This window comes from Diadema antillarum, unplaced genomic scaffold (genome assembly GCF_040938485.1).
Source record: "Diadema antillarum isolate AM-2024a unplaced genomic scaffold, OU_Dant_1.0 seq00000379_RagTag, whole genome shotgun sequence".
NCBI lineage: Eukaryota > Metazoa > Echinodermata > Echinoidea > Diadematoida > Diadematidae > Diadema > Diadema antillarum.
Window position 1 is genome coordinate 259,502 of NW_027271378.1, and position 21,425 is coordinate 280,926.

Below are 21,425 nucleotides of genomic sequence, written 5' to 3' on the forward strand. Positions count from 1 at the left end.
AACAAACATCGTCAACAAAGTCAAAACAATTAATAGTTGAGATATAGTTTGGCAAAAAAGAATATATAATATATGTATATATATATATATATATATATATATATATATATATATATATTCACAAAATTTGATTTGGTTATGTACATACCAAACGGCATCAATAGAGGTCAACATGTACAGTCTAAAGTGGATTCTTATCCCCATGATCGAGAAACGTTTTTCAGTGTGTTTGCGGGGAAGGGGGGAAGGGGTAGATTACTTGTGATTTAGTCAAGGGTGCAATGCGTTACTTGTCAACTACCCCCCCCCCCCCCACCCCCCCCCCCCCCACAAAGACCAGCGAGGACCAAAGAACAAACAGGAATAATAACGCAGAGAAGTGCAAGGAAAGAATGAAAGTCGTATTCATTATTAAAATGGACTATTAGTAGTCCTTGTGTTGGCAAATAAAAACGACTGGGGTGATCCACGTATAGTCCGCCATTTGCTGAAGCACTAAGCCTAATACACGACATTGATGATAATAAGTAAACCTATGTTCTATTGATTTCTTGTATCCAGACATTGTGATCCATTAATGCTCTCATTAAATTATATCAAATTTTATTCAACGGAGGTGGGGGGCGCGCGGGCGTCTTCTGCATGACCAGCTCTTGGAGTTGAACATAACTAGGCTAAAGATGGCGCTGTTGATTTTCCCTGAAAAGAATAGTGTTGTTGCAGGTTAGAAACCAGCAGCTTTGGCCCGCGATATACTCTAAAAGTCCAAATGAGAAAGACTAGATGGAGCTGGTAAGATTAATTTCATTTGTCGAAATATCATAATAAAAGGATACAGCACTATATCAAAGAAAAGAGATTCTTGGACGTTTTGATTGAAGTAATTTCATAGAATGGGAGAGGGCCCGAGTTCGGCTGAACAACAGGGGCTCTGACACAGAAACAGAAACAAGCACTGAGCATGAAAAACTTTAGAATATCATTTCGTCGTTATGCTTTACAGACGTGTCGAGTTTAGGTAGATTTTGCTTTTTATTTTCCGTGTTGAAAGAAGCAAATCGACTTATAAGTATGATACAGGGGAAATTCAGCGCTTCTCAAGAAAGAGTCATAGAATGAACCGAAACGAGGTGGTTCTAATAAGCCGCCGAAAATGTCTGCGCACTTTCAGTCTACAGACATCAGAGAGATTATACAGGCCCCTACGTAACAACCTCTGTGACAGGCATGCACAAGGTCACACGGATCGATTCGATGAGTAATAATGTACATAATCGTTCGCATGCATGGCTACCCAAAAATTCCCGACGTCACCTCAGTCTCTCGGAGGTATTTATTTTATTGAAAGGTATTTATTAAATAACATCTCTTGCAGCCAGGAGGCTGAATTGCGGACATTTTACATGGATCATCATGAATACATTCAAATATACAAACATACATTAAAAATATTAACTATTGCACAATAAAATTAACCTTTACCATCAACAAAACAAAAAAAAATACAATTACAACTATTCACTTCTCTGTTCTTGTGTCCATAAATAATCTCTTTTGTTTAATAAATAACTTTACTAAAAATCAACTTTCTTTTCATCTACTCATCTTCTTTTCCTCCATCTTCTCTTTTCCCCCTCCTTATAAACTTTACCATCCTCGTCTTCACTTTCACTCTTTCAACCTCTTCTTATTCCCTGAAATTATCCTTATAATAATCACACGTTATCAGTTTTCATCATTAAAAATCAAAATACCCTTTACTCTCTTTTACAAAAAACAATCAATATACATTCATCAAAATTATGTTATTGCAATGTATTATATAAAACACTGGTTTCGTATGAATGAAATCATTCAAACTACCAAATTTCTTATTTCACATATCACAGAACAGAGGAACATAATATGGCAATTAAACTGATCTAAAAAGTCTGCTTAAGACTAAAAAATTCTGGCAAGTGAAAAAAAAAATGAAATGAAATCAGAAATAAATGAATGAATGGAAGGCCCATAATCAAACACATCATTACAAAAAGAGAAAGAAAGAAAATAAAAACAAATAAAAAAAAACAAAAAATAAATGATGAATCCACATGCGATTTATAACAAAGTTGAGTGTTTTATCAAAGAGAGAAAGTTTCGGCGTGCCTGCAAAAGGCTGAACTTGAATAACAAAACACAGAGTGCATGGGCGATATAACTTTCAGTAAAACATCGGTTATATTCTTCTGTGTCAAAAAGATATATATGTATATATATATAATCATATTCATATTAAAACACTTTAAAAACTTTCAGATCTTACACATATAAAAATAAAATCAGTTGTTATCTCATTTTCATAAATAATCTCTATTTTTCATATAAATAACCTGACTAACCACAACCTTTTTTCATCTACTCATCTTCTTCTTCTCTTTCCCTCCTCCTTATAAACTTTACCATCCTCTTCTTCAATTTCCCTACTTCAACCTCTTCTTATTCCCTTACTATCTATTACAAAACCTCAATAAAAAAGATCAGATATTACATTCATCAGAAAATAGCCTCTTGCAATCAATCGTAAGGAACAGCGCGTACAGTGCTAGCGCCACCATGGACCTACTACAAAAAGATCCGTGACGCCACCACAAGGAGGCACTTGACAAGCCACCTTGCATGCACGTCGCGTTCACAAGACCTACACATGTATGCACTTTTGAGAAATGAGCAACATTGAATAATGTGTGAAAAGTTACGTTGTTACACCTTCATAATGGCGTGTGCTGATTTACTTTATCATTATTATTATTTATTCGGCATTTGCAAAACAATACAAGTGATAACAGAGAAACAGGTAAAACAAGCAAAACGCAAGAAAACAAAGCGTCAGGCTTTCCCTGTTGAGCTAGTTTCAAAATAGATTAAAAATAGTAATAAAATTTTCACTTGACCTTTGATCCCATGGTCCAAATCTTATCATACATAGTTCATGCAAAATGTATGCATTTCCAAGGTAATGATTGAGAAAATAATGTATTTTCAGCACTGTACCTACGCTACTTTTGTATAGTCTACGATTTGCGTGATTAACCATCCATAAACTTTGCATCATTATCCTATAGAACCTACTTTATACCGTATTGTTATGTGTGTTTGTGCGACCAGGTGGGTGACCAAGGATTGAGGCTCAATAGATGGTATCACAACAATGTTTTTTTTTCTTTTGATCTGTGAGTGTTCGATCCCGCTACAAATAAAACCCGAAATATTTGAAGCAATACATGTGCCAAACTGGAGCTGCTCCAGGCATTACAGTAGGACAATATTATTGATTCACGTCCCATCGCATAATAACCAGCCATTCTCACTTATTATGTCCATATTCATTGTAATTAGGCTACTTTTCTCCGTCCCTTCTTGTATACAGAAGATTACACACTGCTCGGTATACAGACACGGGGATGCACAAAAAAGATGCGTTAAACTTGATGACATAAAAATAAAAATTACTCCGCTTTTATATTGCATGTCTTTACACTAATGTATTCTGACTTACAAACTGATAAAGAACTATTACTAATCGTCTTGTATGCCATATCAGTTTCATTTATCGGAAGTGATAGGGGAAAAAAATCGGCTATCCAATGAGGGTATATACCTTCGCAGTAATCATTCAAATGGTAGTAGTTTTATATTGACGTACAAACGAATTCCACAGGTGCCTTTTTGTCTTTGATGATCGGGGTTCGATGCCGCCACTTGCTGAGATATCTAAAGATTCATTATAAGCACCGCAGTGCTGGTTAATGGGAAGTATCCAGTGACCGGTGTTCCACGTAAAGGTCTGTATAACGCATCGAGATACTTATCAAGTGTGAAATATGCTATCAGGTTTTAAAAGCCATGTACAAACTAGCAATTATCATTTCTATTATCATTATTAATATTATTATTATTATTATTATTATCATTATCAACGACATCATCATCATCATTATCTTCTGAGTCTATCACAATTCGCGCCACTTTTGAAATCGTGGTCTTAATAACTATGGAGTAGTCGTGGAGGCCTTCATATTTTATTTAGATCTTGAGGTCTGCAGGCATGCAGTCATAGCAATCGCGTTGATCGTAGACAAGTTTTGGACGGTTCAAAAATAATTGTCGACGGTAAACGCGATTGTGACGACTGACCTCAAGATCCGATAAGATCACCACGTCTACTCCACGATTAAGACCACGATTTCGATACAAAGTGGCGCAAATTGTGATGAACAACATTCACAAAAAATCTTCGATCGGCAACTGAATGGGCAATCGTGGCGTTCGTGGTGGTCGCACGATACTTAGGCCTAGTGGGAATTTGCTTTTGCAACTACATGCATGTTTTTCTCTTTTCCTTCTATTTTGCCCCATTTTCTTTGTAAATAAGATATCAGTCCGTATTTTGGGTTAATGATCAGGGGCGTCACCAGCTTTTTTTCAAGAGGGGTGCGTTTTGACACTAAATGTTTACGAGATTTTTTGGACAGACATTTGGAACATAGGAAGCTCTCAATCCCTAGATTTTTACTGTTTTTTGAGGGAAACCAAGCGGGGAAAGGGCACCGGCGTAGATAGGATTTAATCTTGGGGGGGGGGGGTAGTATGCGAGGGAGCGAGCAAGGGTGGGGGGAGGGTGTGGAAGTGCCGGAGGGGGTTGTACCCCCTATAAATGGATTATGGAATGACGGTGTGAAACGACAAATTACTGGCAGCGATATCAGGAGAATGGCATAACGGCTACATGCGAGCGAGCGGAGCGAGCGAACTTGAAAATTTTGACATTATGCCGTTTGTAGCCATATTTTTTTGCTTTGGAAATTAAGGGGGGGGGGCACACCGGGCGCAACTGCTGGCAATTACTGGCAGCAACATCAGGTGAATGGCATAATAATCAAATGCGAGCGAGCAAAGAGAGCGAGCTTGGAAATTTTGACATTTTACAGTCCAAAAACTGCCATTTGGAGCCATATTTTTTCGCTTTGGAAATAAAGGAGAGGTGGGGGCGCAACGGGCGCAACTACCGGTAATTACTGGCAGCAATATCAGGAGAATGGCATATCAATTAAATGCGAGCGAGCGAGCGAGCGAGCGAGCTTGACAATTTTGACATTTTACAGTTAAAAAAAACTGCCGTTTGTAGCCATATTTTTTTGCTTTGGAAATTAAGGGGGGGGGGGCACACCGGGCGCAACTGCTGGCAATTACTGGCAGCAACATCAGGTGAATGGCATAACAAATAAATGCGAGCGAGAGAAGAGAGCGAGCTTGGAAATTTTGACATTTTACAGTCCAAAAACTGCTATTTGGAGCCATATTTTTTCGCTTTGGAAATAAAGGAGGGGTGGGGGCGCAACGGGCGCAACTGCCGGTAATTACTGGCAGCAACATCAGGAGAATTGCATAACAATTATTAAATGCGAGCGAGCGAGCGAGCTTGAAAATTTTGACATTTTACAGTCCAAAACTGTTTGTAGCCATATTTTTGTAGCCATATTTTTTTTTTTTTTGTTTGCTTTGGAAATTAAGGGGGGGCGCACCGGGCGCAACTGCTGGCAATTACTGGCAGCAACATCAGGTGAATGGCATAACAATTAAATGCGAGCGAGCCAGCGAGCGAGCTTGAAAATTTTGACATCATACAGTAAAAAACAAACAAACTGCCGTTTGTAGCTATATTTCTTCGCTTTAGAATTTAAGGGGCGCATCGGGCGCAACTGCTGGCAAATACCGGCAGCAATATAAGGAGAGCATAATGATTACATTCGAGCGAGCGGAACGAGCGAGCTTGAAAATTTTACATTTTACAGTCCAAAAACTGCCGTTTGTAGCCATATTTTTTAGCTTTGGAAATTAAGGGGGAGGGGCACCGGGCGCAAGTGCTGGCAATTACTGGCAGCAACATCAGGTGAATTGCATAACGATTAAATGCGAGTGAGCGAAGAGAGCGAGCTTGAAAATTTTACATTTTACAGTCCAAAAACTGCCGTTCTTAGCCATATTTTTTCACTTTGGAAATTAAGGGGGGCGCACCGGGCGCAACTGCAGGCAATTACTGGCAGCAACATCAGAAGAATGGCATAAAGATTAAATGCGAGCGAACGGAGCGAGCGAGCTTGAAATTTTTGACATTTTACAGTCCCCAAACTGCCGTTTGTAGCTATATTTTTTCGCTTTGGAAATTGAGGGGGGGGGGGGGGGGGGCGCACCAGGCGCAACTGTCGGCAATTACTGGCAGCAACTTCAGGAGAATGGCATTACGACTAAATGCGAGCTTGAAAATTTTGACATTTTGCTGTCCAAAAACTGCCGTTTGAAGCTATATTATTTTTTTTTTCGCTTTGGAAATTAAAGGGGGGGGGGGAAAGCCCGGTGCGCCCCTCCCCCTGGATCCGCCACTGGTAGTCAAGGGTGTGGGTTTATGTTCATGAGGTGGCGTCGAAGTGACCAAGCGGGGAAAGGATGTCCAAAATCTGCACTTTAGAGCATCCCCTAAACTATTGTGCGTGTTTGTTTGTGTGTGTGTATATGGAAAAGTTAGGAATTAGCCCAGGTCAAGTCTTTTTATTGGCAATGCAAGATATTTTTATATAGACTAGTATGTAAAGCAACACTGCAAAATCAATGATCTAGCTTTGATATAACGAAGGTACAAAGGTGTACATTCTATACATCACATTGCGCAACATTGTAGCGACTCTTCGTTCGGATGTACTGAGTACACTGCGCACATCCTGCTTATAATTATGCAGAATGCCAACCAGGAATCACGCTGAATCACAATGTTTTGTCGGGTCCGGGCTTTTTGAACAATGTTTCACACTATATACCTATTTAATTATGGTTAAAAGAAATCATAGAAAAAAATCTTATTTCTTGATCACCCTTTCATTCAAAAGCAGTTTACTAACAGTTGAACTACTATTTTGGTAAGTCTTTTTTTTTAAACCAGCGGATTGGGAGGGGGGCGCACCCCCCCCCCCCCCCCCCCCCCCTCCGTAGTTACGCCACTGCTTTTGGGTGAAATAATTGGACAGATTTCTTGAATTCTAACAAAAAAGCAAGAAAATCTTTTCATCGCGGGAATTATGATTATGTGGGGTGGGGCAATTGGTGCGCTTGCCTTCCAATATTTTTATGGGGGCAACATTTTTGTTTTCTTTCAAAAGCAAGAAAATCTTACTTCGGGAATTATTAATTATGGGGGGCAAAATTAAAATATGCTTGCCCCTCCAATATTTTTATGGGGGTAACTTTTTGTTTTTCTGTCAAAAAAAAAAAAAGAAAATCTTCTCGTCTCTGGAATTATGGGGGGGGGTGGGCAAAATGATATGCTTCCCCCTCCATTTTTTTCCATTTTTTTTTTTTAATGAGGCTAAGGCTCGTTCTAGGGCTGGCAATATGGATTGGTCAGAAGTAACGTACATAGACCCTACATACTTGTATAATAAGTAGCTCACGTACATGCAAACGTGTATAAGTGCTCCGTATCGTACGGATGTACAGTACGGTCGATAAATATAGGTTTCTCGGCCAATATCGCACTTTTGTCAGTCCAATTCCTAATTGCTGCATTCAATTTAGCAAAATTTAGCGTAGATGACATGTTCGGTAGTTCAATTTTATGATCTCTTCATTCAAATTAATTTTGGAGCATTCAAATTACCTTTAGCCTCATTCTAATTAACACTTTTTCAATTGAAATTCGTAAAACAAGCACCATTTCGTTATTCGTTCATTCAATTTAGAATGATATAGTCACGTGATCACGGACATGCCGCACTCGTTCATTCAAATTCATTTTTGGGCATCCAATTTAACATCTTTTGCAGTCAATTTAGCACGCATGTTTATGCTTTGGTTCTTTCTTTATTTTTTGTCAACATAGATATTGTTTTGCAAGCGTCATTACATTTCATATTTTTGTACTTATTTTAGAGATTTTGGCAACAGTTTTTTTTTTCAATGTGCTTAGTGATTAGTGATTCTTCCAGTCCGAAGATATAGTGCATCATGTGGCCACAACTTATCTGGCCGTTGAGTGCTTTATTCCGAGTGTGTCGGCCAGTTCTAGAAAGTCAAGGTTATGATCATCAAATGTTTCTATAATTCTTTTTCTGTCTTCTTGAGAAATACGTCTGTATCTAACTTGTGCTGTCATGACTGTAAGAAGATGAAGTTAATCTGTAGTATTGGTACATGTAGGCCTAAAATGACATGTATGAAAGAAAATGGGCGTTACAGAACAACAAACTCGAGTTATATATGGTAAAGAATATAATACTTTTACTGCTTAACAGTGCGTGGATGAAACAAAAAGTCACACGGAAATACACGTTTAGATTTTATCACCTTTTCAAAAAAGAAATAACATGACGTTAATTTGAATGAACATGTTAGGAATTTGACTGCCCATACGCGAAATTGAATGACTGAAATACCCCTTTCGGCCAGTGTTGGCGAATTTGAATGACTGAAGAGCACGTGCCAATTTGAATGCTCGTTTTACGAATTCGAATGGCACATGTGCGAATTTCTTTGATCGAAATGCTAAATTGAACGACCAACTTGCAATTTTGAATGACAGAATATGCAGTGACGAGGATTTTCGCTAAATTGAATGAACCTTTTATCAAATGGACTGACAAAAGTGCGAAATTGGCCGGGAAAACCTATAGTATAACACTGTAGAATACAGTGCTGCAGAACCAAGGGTGCGAATTGTTTTTGCCGACGATTTTTTTTTTTTTGTGCGTGTGTGTGTGTGTGTGTGTGTGTCCCTGGTGGAAAATATAAAAAAAGAAAAAGAAAAGAGTAATTACTAGTATTTAGCGTCCGGCGTTGAGGTCGCTCGCAGACTGATTTTTTTTTTTTTTTTTTTTTTTTAAAGGATCTGAAGGGGGGTGCGTTCGCACCCAACGCACCCCCCCTGGTGACGCCCATGATGATGATATTGTAAAAGCAGTTGGTAAAAGAAATCTCTACTTCATGCTTTTCAGCGGTTTTCCTTAATAAATCGTTGGTGAGAGTCGCGTCGTGGAGGTTCGGAAAGGGCGGGATGCCTGTTGAGCACGTAGTATGGCGGCTCCCGCGTGCGTTGCTGTGACGACTCCGCCAAACTCCGCCCACATATTAGTAGCGACCTCCAACTGCAAATATAATTCCTTGGCTGCGGTAGCATTTAGCCGGCTCCCCCCGCGCCGCCGGTGCACACGGCATGCGGCAGTGCTGGTCCGTCCCCCCGATGAATGAACAGGTGTGTAGGGTTTCAGCTACGTGTGGGAAACCGGGATATCAACAAAACTGTGCTTTGTGTGGGCATGCACGTGTCCCGTGGGCGTGATATTGCCAAAACCTGAAATTGAGACCAATTTGTAGTCGTGATAATTCATAAGCTCAATCTTTGGTACCGTTTTGAAACGGAACGCTACACAGACCATAGTATACCCGACACTCAACAGGTTGGACCTAGTACCTGAGTAATAACAGTATTACATAACTGAACAGCAGGTCGGCGGTGCATGGGTCGGACTCGGATCGGCGGCATCGTCTCGTGTATTTTGCCTTGAATGTACTACAACTTTCAGGGCTCCAAGGCAGGACCGAGTCACGCTTGTGAGGAATTGAATATTTCTACCCAGTGTCTCAGTGATATGTCTTCAACGTCTTTACTCTAGATACTGCGCGGCATAACGTTCTCGTAAGTCGTACGAACAGTCAAACTTGCATTTGATCAATGGTCCCATGCACTGAGTTTTCCGAGTTGCTCGGCAGCTCGGTTTGGTTTGTTGACATAATTCAGAGCTCTAATTTACATGCAGTTGACGGGCGCGGGCGGTATCCACTGAAATCAACGCCGGCCAATTTTCGCGTGGATCGTGGACTTTGACTCCAGCTGCACGTTTCAGTTTTAACAGTAACACTCGAACTTTCCGAGCTCATGTTCCTTGTCGCTGTATAAAATCTTGGATTGGTAATCACAAAGCTGCCAGTGAAATCATCTGCTAGAATTACCCCTGAGCCGCTAGTCGTGTGCTCTTCACTTCCGTCTCGCTCGTGATCTTGTGGGTGCGTGAACATGGCGCGAGTTTGTGTCTCCAAGGTGCTGCCGGCTCTGCTCCTGATTCTCGGGCTTAGTCTAGCAGTGGCTCTTGCTGGTAGCACTCCCACCTCGACACTGTCTCTCCTCAAAGACAACCTGAAAGTCGTCAATATGCCCCTGGGAGACTGGCTTGAGATTATGATCACAAATGTTGTGAGGTTTGTCGCTTCGCAAACTGTCCTCACGATAGCTGTATTTGCAGTGGGATGCTACGTTGCAAAGTATCTCTACGGTGTCTTCTTCTTGCCCATGAATATTATTCGAAGACCTGGAGATGTCGGCTACATTTTGGATGGCAAAAGGAAGAGTGAGGTTGTGAACGAAATCCGGAGGAGAAGGAAGGTGGGGCAGTTGCCACCACTCTTCCCAAATGGATGGATCCCACTAATAGCATCATGCAACTTAAAGAAAGGAGACGTGGAGTACATCAGCGCTTTTGGTAAGCATCTCATTGTGGACAATTGCAATGTCGTTCGGGTTGGCAATCATTTTGATAGCCAGACTCTGAAGAAGTAGTTCATGTAGCAGTTCACATGATAAGCTGGACTGAGCTATTCTGGTTGATCGATGATTCAGTGAACAATAAAAAACGTTCTTGTTTTTTTTTTTCTGAAATATGCAAAATATGTGAAAATTTCCACACAGCAAAAGTTTCCGCTTTTACAGCATGCACAGACCAAAGGCATAGAACCTCTACATTTATGTAAGTACCTCTACACCAGCTGTAGATTGCTCACGTTCAATATTTTCAAATTATGTTATTAAGGCCTGTTCACAGATTGGAGAATGATAAACAAGATGTTGTGATGTTTGAACATTCCAGTCACATCTGATAGAAAACATATGAAGTTTGAAAATACTGTAAAACATGATATATTCGCGGCATGAAATTTTCACGAATTGGAGCCGACAGCCTTTTTCGTGGCATGAAATTTTCGCGAATTGCCACTGGCTTTCAATGCATGTAGTGTAGACAAAAACTTTCGCATGCATTTTAATTTCGCGAATTTCGGCACTCGCGAAATTCGCAAAATTAAAATGCACACCAAAATTCCTCGTTTTACAGTATACAATCAACCTCACCACAGCCAACCTTGCATTGAAGTCAAAAGATTGGCAAAGATGAAGAAAAATTCTACCCCCTGTGCGTAGAATGGTTTTATTGTGCTAGTTTGATTTGCATAGGATGAAGGATTTCCTCCTTTTAGTGAAATTGACAGTATTTAATGCGAGTGTTTGCACTATAGTGTGCATGTGCACAACTGAATTGCATTCAACCACAGGCACAGCTATAAAGGCCTTGGCAATAAGCGACAAAACGTCGCTGCAAACTTCATACGAAGTGTCCTAAACTTTTCACATCTGTCTGTGAAATAGCATCCACTGATGAACCAACTTGTATTTTCTCTTCCTCGCTAGAAGTTTCGTTTTCTTTCTTTCTTTTTTTATAGAAAGGTGATAGCTGTACAGCTGTAGATCTGTTTCTTTTGCATGGCTGCTGTCAATTTGTTGAATTCTGTCCCCAAATTATTTTTTTAACTAAATCTTACACTAAAAATGTTAATTTTTTTGATTAGAAAGAGGTTTGCCATTATTTTTTTAACCAAATCTTACACTAAAAATGTTAATTTTTTTGATTAGAAAGAGGTTTGCCATCCAGTTGTGGTGCAGTATTTTAAATGTCTTTTTTTTTTCAATCTTGGAATCCAGCTCTTATTCGAATGTTCATATCATTTTTGAGTGGTTTCTATACAGATCTATAGGATTACATTCTGTGACAGTATAACATTACTTTCTTATTTCTTGCTCCTATTCCCAAAGTAATAAATTATGAAAACCAGGCTGTTTCCACGTGTGAGCCAACCAGGTCTGTCAGCTATGTGCGTTGAATAAACCTCCCAGTGACTGAGTTTAACATTTCCGCTGAACCTCTGTTTTTTTTACCCCCTCCTCCTCTATCCCCCCCCCCCCCCATGTTCAGAATTATGACTAGGGCTGATCGAAGGTACAATAGTTCATTAGAGGTAATAATATTGCTGAGCACTGCAGAATTTGAAGCTGTTGATATTGCTATGCAGCCTTGATTGCTTGGTGCTAATTGGTAGTCCGTGGCCACTGAGAATGATCAATAAGGAAACATTAATTTAGCTGTGAGAGAGAATGCACAAAAATACTCCAGCAAACAAAGGAATATAAACGCAGTTGAAAATTTGTTATCACTCTCTAGACTTTGTATCATGAGTGAGTGGAATTTTTACAGCAAGTTTCTGGTGTCCATCAACAAAATTATGTCCATTCATTGCATTGTTCTTGCAATAATCTAAATATGATATGAGAGCTTTCATTACCATACAACTAGGGCAGGGATTCGCAATTCACTGAATTGAAATTCCAGTAGGTTAGAATTTAGACCATAAGTTGTTTTCTATCCATTTTCAGAAAGAGAGAAAAAAAAATTCTCTTCAGTATCATTTGAATACTTTTTTTCTTCTTTATTTTTTTTTTTTTTTTTGGGGGGGGGGGAGGTAGGGATTAGAAGGCAATTTATCTGTCATTGCTACCAACTTAACTACTGGTTATGCTTGAAAAATGATTGCGATGCCACTTGTCTATTTCCCACGAGCTTTAGTTTTTACAGCAATAATCTTCAACTCGTGTCGATTGCCAGCTATAATAGTACCATGGTGGACATTGTAGATTTGTATTTCCACCATTTGTAATTGGAATCAGGATCCATTTAGATGGATGATAGGACCAAGGAGGATTACAGTATTATTGCATATTATATACCTCATTTCTAGAATCCTCTCCTCTGATTGGTTAAAAGGGGAGTCATGAAAATAGCTGTGCCGTATTTTTTAGTTACGGTACCAGTACTGTGATCGGGGCCCAGGCACAGTTACTAAATAGGTTTGGAGACAGTCGCGACCCCGTACACATAGATCGCTCATATGGACGCACCAATGATACGACCGCCGCGCATTCGATCAGCGTGCTGTAAAAGAGATTAGCGGACTGGTTTGGAGACAGTTGCAACCGCGTACACTGTACACCTGTTACAAATTGTATATTATGATCACTCATGTACATGTGAGTGTACGTACGTACCAATGATACGACTGCCGCGCTGTCGATCAGCATTGATTACGAGTGTTGTAAAAGAGACTAGAATCTCTATTTTCGGTATATAAAACAAATAATGACTGCTTGATATTCGGGGCACAGTTAAATTATGTAGGCCCTCGGTGATGTGAAAACCGTAACCATGCCCTCAGCCTCGCTTTGGGCATGGTTACGGTTTTCACATCACCTTGGGCCCATAATTTTAATTGTGACCCTCATAGCAGTCATTATTTGTATACTGTACCATACTACCAGGGATACCAGTTTGTTACAGCAAGAAGATTTGTTGTACGCATAGTTTAAATTGTGGTCCCAATGAAATACATCGGGTACTATGGTACAAATTTTAAAGAGTTGTGTTGTCATTTTTGCTGCTTTCATAGTGTACAAACATGTAATATCTATGTGCCACCAACAACACTTGTCATAATATGATTAAGAGAGGATGAGGTATGACAGATTAAGATCCCACATGTGGAGGTTAGTACTGAAATAAAGCAAATTAATCTTCTGTAATCGTACTGGAAACCAAGCATGAAACAAGTACCGGTATTAACTTTTAGTGCAGTCAACTGGGGTTTTTTTTTTCCAAAATTGTGGTTTTCTCCCAAACCCTAAACACCAAATACCACAGTTTGTCTCTGTGGGGACAGTGTTTCCGCAAGTTTCATCAGATGCAGAATGTTGTTAGCACTGTAGTTGCGCGGCAGAAAGATGAAACTGGTGATGAATGGGGCCATGCTTCCTTCTGCCTCTCAATGGACTGAATCAGGTGTGAGACTCTGCACATGGTGCACCCATGCGTTGTTGTGCCCACTGGAGCTTGACTCTTGATTGTGTAGATTATTGCCTAGCAATCTCATTGTTTCCGTCTGAAAGAAGGAATCCAATTGGGAAGAAGACGAACAATAGCTGGATGTCACTTTCACCCCTGGGACTATGAGCTTATGTAAGAGTAACAATTCATGAGGGACTTGCTAGCCCTCTTCATGGAGAAAAGACCCGGTAAACTTCAAGTTCTTGTCTCATGGAATTCAAAATAAACATCACTCAAATAGAGCATATCATGTGCTGATTTTGTTGTGTTGTTGTTTTTTGTGGGGGGGGGGGGTGGGGTTGGGGCATACACTTGTACTTGCCCACATTACTGAACTTGGACCATTATTTCTGTTAAATTATTGAGGGTCTTTGGTTACTTTTCTCTTTTGTGCCCAGATGCCTTTTTTTTAGTAGCCTGAGCCATTGTCCAAGTACATTGTAGGCTACATTTAAAACTCTGCCATGTTTTGAAGATCAGCACATGTACTCTGACATACATCGTACGGGTAGTTCCACTTTGCAGACCTACTGAGTAGTGTAAAGCACTATCTCACTCAGCAGGACACAGGAAACATTGCTGTTTAAAATAGAATGCACCTGTGAAAACAGTGACATTATTTGATCATCTTTCATAACATCTTCTTCACCCCCTGCAATTCTCCATATCGCATATAGCCGATATCCAGCACTATTTGCTATCGAAAGCAAAAATTCCCTTCAAAGTACCCGGATGTGCTGGGAAGGGTACTTCCGGTGCTGGCGCGCTTGTTGGCGATGGATGCTTTCTTGCTTTTATATGACAGCTTCGTTGGCTTTCCTGGCGAGTGTCTCGAGTTCTTGTCGTCGTTTCACAGCATTCCAAACACCGGGACTGTTCAAAAATTCTCTCAGTTGTGGCACTGTCATTCCCTGAAATTCATCCATGATGAATGTGTGAACAGTTCAGAAAAAGAACGATGATACTTCGCACTTTCATTGAGGGTATAACGTTTCAAAGTTGTTACCGGAAGTGAGCTTCCCAGCAAAAATACCCAGATGTTGATATCGATAGCTGATATCACGGTATATCGGCTATATGTGATATGGAGAATTGGAGAAGGGAATTCACAATTTCCCTCAAAAGATCTTATACATGTAGTGCCTGTAAGCAACAATTACATTTAGACCTGTGCAAGCAAAGACAAACAGTAATCTGTAAAGCATGGTCAAATGCACAGCTGGAGGTTGATTCTTGTGTCCACATGGAGCGAAACTACGAGTGGGGAGCCACCCGTGGCTCATGGATAGAGCATTTATAAACCCTAAGATGTCTTGTGGTTCTAATCATCGACTAAACTTTAAGATTGCTAACTTTCGAATGTGTCCACATGGCGCTAAACTACAGGCTAATCATCAAGAGTTAAGTTTCAACCTAAACTTATAAAGTTTAGGAATAGCGTGTAAACATAACTATACTGTGTCCACCACATCGTTCAAACATTTGGTGCTATCTGCTGCCCCAGGAGAATTCAAGTGCACAGGGTATACAGACCATTCCTCTATTTCAGTTGTGGGCACATTGCTATAATAGTACAAGGTATTGACTCAGTGCCTGGAAATGGACTTTTGGAATGTCTCCTAAGTAAATTACCATAGAGTCAACAGCCGAAAAAAAAGCTGTGTAGGGGTCTAACTTCCGGTGCTATCACATTGTACATCACTGCTTAGAATTTTATGATACTACTGAGCAATGTAGTTTGTTTTCAGTATAACAAAGTGGTCCTTGGAAAGGTTGCTATCTTCGAGCATCAGTGATTCTTTTACATTGTACAGAAGTACTCTAAAACGGTCATGGCACAATGCTGTGACCATTTGTTACCGATCATCACAAAACCAAAAATAGAAATAAAAAGGTCATACCCCTTGATTTAATACATGAGAACTCAAAAAAGGTGAAATGAGTCAACCATGTCAATTTTTGTTTTTCCATTTCTGAAAGAGCTAAATTCTTCTTCTACATTATTTGTTAAGTTTGGTATCAGAAAATGAATGGGAAAGTAGGTTTTCAGCAGTTTTTTCTACAACCCTTTTATGGTAGTGTGATAATGTCCTACTGAAGGCCCCTTTTAATTTCTTGTAAGTCCAGGCACAAGCTCCTCATTTTTAACCCTAATAACTTTTGAGAGGATAACATTTTGCTAAGACTACTTTGGAAGTTGGCATTAATGGTGAACAGAATGTGTTGATAGGGCACGCTCAATTTCAGCTCAATCTAATTGAAATCCCTTCATTGTCTTTGGTCCCATTCATCGTGACGCTAGCTCAGCTTGATAAGATTAAGCACTTGAATAGACCATATATTTTCGATAGAGCCTTTTTCTCTACCATTCACTTCACACTTTACCAGAGTATGTGCTTTCTTTCCAATAGTGTAAAACAAGGAATGTTTGTGTGCATTTTGATTTTGCAAATTTCGCGAGAGCCAAGATTTGCGAAATCACATGTAGAATGCAGTGTATGAAAGGTCTTGTCTACACCAAGGAGGTACAAACCTAGTACCTCCTTGGTTAGAGGCAATTCACAAAAATTTCATGCTGCGAAAAAGGCTGTTGGTTCCAATTTGCGAAAATTTTATGCCTCTAAAATAATGTGTTTTACAGTATTGTTATGTTAGGAGAGTCCATTTGAATCGAGCTATATATGCCATTATAAAGCTTAGATTCTGCTCTTTCCAAATTTACCATATCTGGCGACTTTTTGTTGGTTTTGCAGTACAGGACCACACATTTAGAATCCCGATCATCTGGGGTAAACAGGGAACGTTTTTTTACTGGTCATGCCAGACCAGTAAATTTGGCAATTCCTGAAAAATTACTAGCCTGACAGTGATTTTTACCTGTCCGCGACTGTCGGACCAGTGCCAGTATTGAGCGTTAATGCACACAATTATTGGTCTGTATGTCAAGGTGACAGTGGGCGACCACAGTGGAAGTGATCGTCACTGGGCCTTACAAGGTTGTGTTTATGAGAGTATGAAGGGCATCCTAACATGCTGTAATCGAAGCAATTAAATATTTATCGAAGCATGTCCATGAGGAATGTGTGATAGAAAAAAAAATAGTGAAGAAAGTGTGTAACTCAATGGAATATGTACCGGTACTAGGTAAAATGAAATGATACATGTAGGTAATCCTATTTATCATGGTCAGCAAAGTTATAGCAAGCTTATTAGAAGAGCAGTGAGGAAAGAATCGCAAAGCTGTGAACTTTATGGTTAAAATAGGACTTTATACAGTACAATGTAGCAAGTGTAGCAAAGGCACTGTATCACCATCAACCAAAATATTGCTTTGAGGCAGCTTTGTTTGCTGTTGGAAGACCCGGTTTAAATGTACTTGACAGAGATACCAAGTAATTGTGCAAATGTTCAGCGTCCCTGGGAAAATATGATATCCAAAGCTTATTGCACCTTACATACCAGAATGACAATAAAATGTTATTTCATTATGACATAGAACTGTGGTTATACCATATCAAACATACACTGTAATTGTAACTACTTCCTCATAACTGCTTGTAAAAGTACGCAAAGTCCTCGAATGGCAAATTTGTAGTAATTTTGAGGTTTTCCATGACCCAGAAATTGTTCTGTAGAATCAATAGAGGGAATTCATGATACAGTACTCACCCGTTAACCCGGAACCGCTTTAGCGTTAACCCCGCTTAAGTGCGACAAAACTTGATATATCAAATATTTCACGTGTTATTTCCACCGCTTAATCAGAACGATGAACTGCTTTATCGGGACAAATCTGGCTGAAACACTTCCTTGACCTGTGTATTAATGTCTAAAAATTATAGGGGGGTTCACACGTACACCAATTAGCGGAATAAAAATCTCGAGATTTGCATCGCAATTGGTATCTCGAGTTTTTTGCACATGTGGACAGAAAAAACCCGAAAATTAGCGCGATAAGCATCGCGATGCTAATCCCAAGAAATCTTGCACTAGTTCCTCAATTAGTGCAGGATAATTTGCCCCGCGCTGGTATGTGTGAACGGTCGGGATTAGAATCTCGAGTTTTTATATCCCATCATGCAATGCGCACATCACAACAGCGAGGCCTCTGCGAAGGACAAAGGGGAGTGCGCACAGGTAGTGACAGAGAAGGGCGCTGTGTGACCCAGTTTGCAGGCTTTACTGTTATCTCGATCAGCAATTAGCGGGATAATTCTGTACGTGTGGATGCTTGCAAGAAACTAGAGATTCCGAGCAAGATCGCTATCCTGCTAATTTGGAGCGTGTGAACGGTTGCCAAAAAATCTCAAGATATGGAGCGCGATCATCATCCCGCTATTTTGTACATGTGAACCCGGCTAGTAAGTAAATCCTTTGAAATAATTGCAGAGATTTCATTTCTTTACCAGAAGGATTTTTTTTTCCTAGCCAGTTCCGATAGATTATGCCAACTGCAATCGCATTTTTGCCGTTAGACAGTGAGATGTTAAGCAGAGACGGTCTTTATCGAGCGTCGTGTTATCGTGCGTCGTTAGCTTCTCCTCATGCACTTAATACACTTTACTATCTTCAGCATCGAATATTAGCCCTCATCCCTCCTTCCAGTAGATGTCTGTCCTCTATCTATCTACATTTATATCTTTTTATTTCTCTACTTCAAGCAAGATATTTTCCTGGTACGAAATTTTTGCGAATAGGACGGTCATTTTCGCAGCATGAAATTTTCATGAATTGCCACTGGCATTAAATCCGTAGATATGGTTAGTGTAGACAAGAACTTATTGCGTGCATTTCAATTTTGCGGATCTTGCCTCTACAAAATTTCGCGAAAATAAAATACATGTGAACATATGTGGTTTTACAGAACGCTCTGCCTGTCTATGTCACCTGTATCATTTTCTCTCAGTTTGCTTTGGTTCCTTCCCATCTCCCATCCCTCCCTCCCTCATCCAAATAGAAGATGGATGCAGGTTGCTGGTTTGTGAGGCAACAAGTGATGCTTTATTTTCATCACCTTGGTTACGAGACCTGTTAACAGTCTTTGTTCTTGAAGACAGGTTTCAAGGTGAGGTCAAATGGGGTTCCATTGATGCAACATGTACAGTCATTCAGAGGCCTGATGGCATTTAAAACATAGAAAGTACCGTACTGCTTTGAGAATATCTTCGACTTGTGTAAGCTCATTCCCTTTTCTACTATGCCCTAAAATGAATTTACTTGTCACTAGTAAACATAAGTGATGCTATGCTGCAATTGTAGTCTAGCTTCAAGGAGTCCTTCTCACTTTCCACTGTACATGTTGATGCTATTGATGGTTAGATAGACAGATAGATAGAAGAAAGAGGGAGAAAGAGTGAGTGTAAAGAGCATTCGCATTTTATGCTCCTTGCAGAGATGAAAATAATCAGAGATTTTTATAACCAAGACCAAATTTGGCTGTAGCTCTTTAGTTCAGTTAGTTCGTAATGATGGAATTAGTGTGTATTTCCTCACCACTTTTCCTGAGACGTAGACTAATCGACCCTGAGGAATGGAGTGGTTCATTGACTGGCACTGAGTCAAAAGGCAATTATGCAATCAATGTTTGCCAGTGATCCCTGTAGGTTAACAGGGCCATGGGGGATGGTCATCAAACACAAGACTGCTCATCTTACACGTACAAGCCAGCATTATTAGCTCCATTGTGGACCAATTGTTTCGGGATTTCAAGGGTATTGATCCAGCAATGTACGCATGTAAAGCCCTCAGTCCCAGTGATACGAGCATGTTCTCTAATTTTCTGGCTCCATACAGATACATGTATATTGTAACAGCTTCTGTGTGTTGTAACAGGCAGGAAAGTCCATTCCAAATGGCTGCAGCCAAGTTTCACTTGAGAGGTCATTGAGAGGTTTTCAGCATTTAATCATGGCAGTACACTGGGTTGACATACCATCACATACACTGTTGTAACGAGAAGGCCGCAATAAGAACACAACGTGTAGTGTGATTTCCCTTTAATACTCAGATTTATTCATTGTCTGCAATATACTATGGTAACCCAGTTATGGCCTCTGTTTCATACTGTAATGTCAACTCTTCTGTCAAAAAGTAAATCCACACGCCAACCTTGAGAAAGATTAAGTTTTGAGATACAGAGAGTGTACATGTATGGAATGTTTTGTGGACATGCATTGTAAGCACTCCAATGTAGTGTATCGGTGTGGTTATCCCCTAAAATCCAAGTATATGTTAGATCAGACAATCATGACCCACATTCAAGAACTAACAACTTTCTTCAAGAATCTTTGTCTTCATGAAAATAATATTTGATATGATATCAAAAGTGCTATAAAGGCCATCAGATAGGAAATTTGGCAATGGTACTACAGGAAACAGAAGTAAGATATCATTATCATACAAATCTGTACTAATATCAATCCACGAGGGACTACTCTGGTGATATGGTGGGTGTCACCTCTTGTCTATTTCTGCTCCTGAGAGCCGCTAACAGGGATCCATAGTCCCACATTGATGGCACATTGATATGTCATTGAAATCATGTTTATTTGGATGACAATGTACAGTAGCAACCACAGCATCTTTCCCCAGGAAAGTCATTGTTAGTGATTTTGTATAAATATGAGACTAAAATTATATGATGCAAAAGATCCATGTCGTTCTTCTTGATTTCACATCAAAACGGGGAAATTTATTTGGGATTTGTGTAATAGCTCCCTTTGAGATTCAAATTTTAGTGATGGCTTCATTGCCACTGATTATTTGAGTATGTGGGGCATGGAATAGCACCGTTGGTTTCGTGAAAGCATGGGAAGCATTGGAATTCCATTAACCCGTTGAGGACGGTTTGATATTGCTACAACACGCATTTCCCATAGACGCTTGCCCGAGTATACTCGGGACTCGTCCTCAACGAGTTAATTTCTATTCTGAACTCAAACTTTCTGTTCATCTAATCTTTTTTATACTGCTAAAGCCAACTTGAATGAGATGTGGAAAGTTCTGTCATTAATGCATGAAAGTGATGACCTCAGAATTCTACATTTGCATGTTTTGTAGTGCTATTTATAAGCTACCCAACCGTGACAATGAAAATCGTATCTGCAAGTACGGTAAAATGTTATTGACGAAAAGAGGAAGTGAAAAGTTAGATCTTCTGTGTGAGCTCTATACCCCTTTCAGCTACTCTCTTGGCTCGGGCCAGGCCCGAGCTAAGTCGTAAAACATTGAGTTTTAGAATGGGTCGGGCCAAATTGGCCCGCGCCAGGCTCGAGCTATTTTGGCGCTGCTGTAAGCTACCACTATGTGTGGGCCAAGCTTGGGCCTGGTGCCGATTGAAGAGTGTGTGAATGATAGCAG

At 39.9% G+C, this 21,425-nt stretch overlaps 1 protein-coding gene across 1 annotated transcript in view; it reads left to right on the plus strand.

The window, feature by feature from the left end:
* Positions 1–9,885: 9,885 nt before the first annotated feature.
* The window catches only part of LOC139731569 (cholesterol 7-desaturase nvd-like), a 48,027-nt gene continuing 36,487 nt past the window's right edge, over positions 9,886–21,425 (plus strand). The window contains exon 1 of the mRNA XM_071642458.1: positions 9,886–10,565. Coding sequence (XP_071498559.1) covers positions 10,103–10,565 — 463 coding nt within the window. The 5' untranslated portion in view covers positions 9,886–10,102. The remainder of the gene's footprint in view (positions 10,566–21,425) is intronic.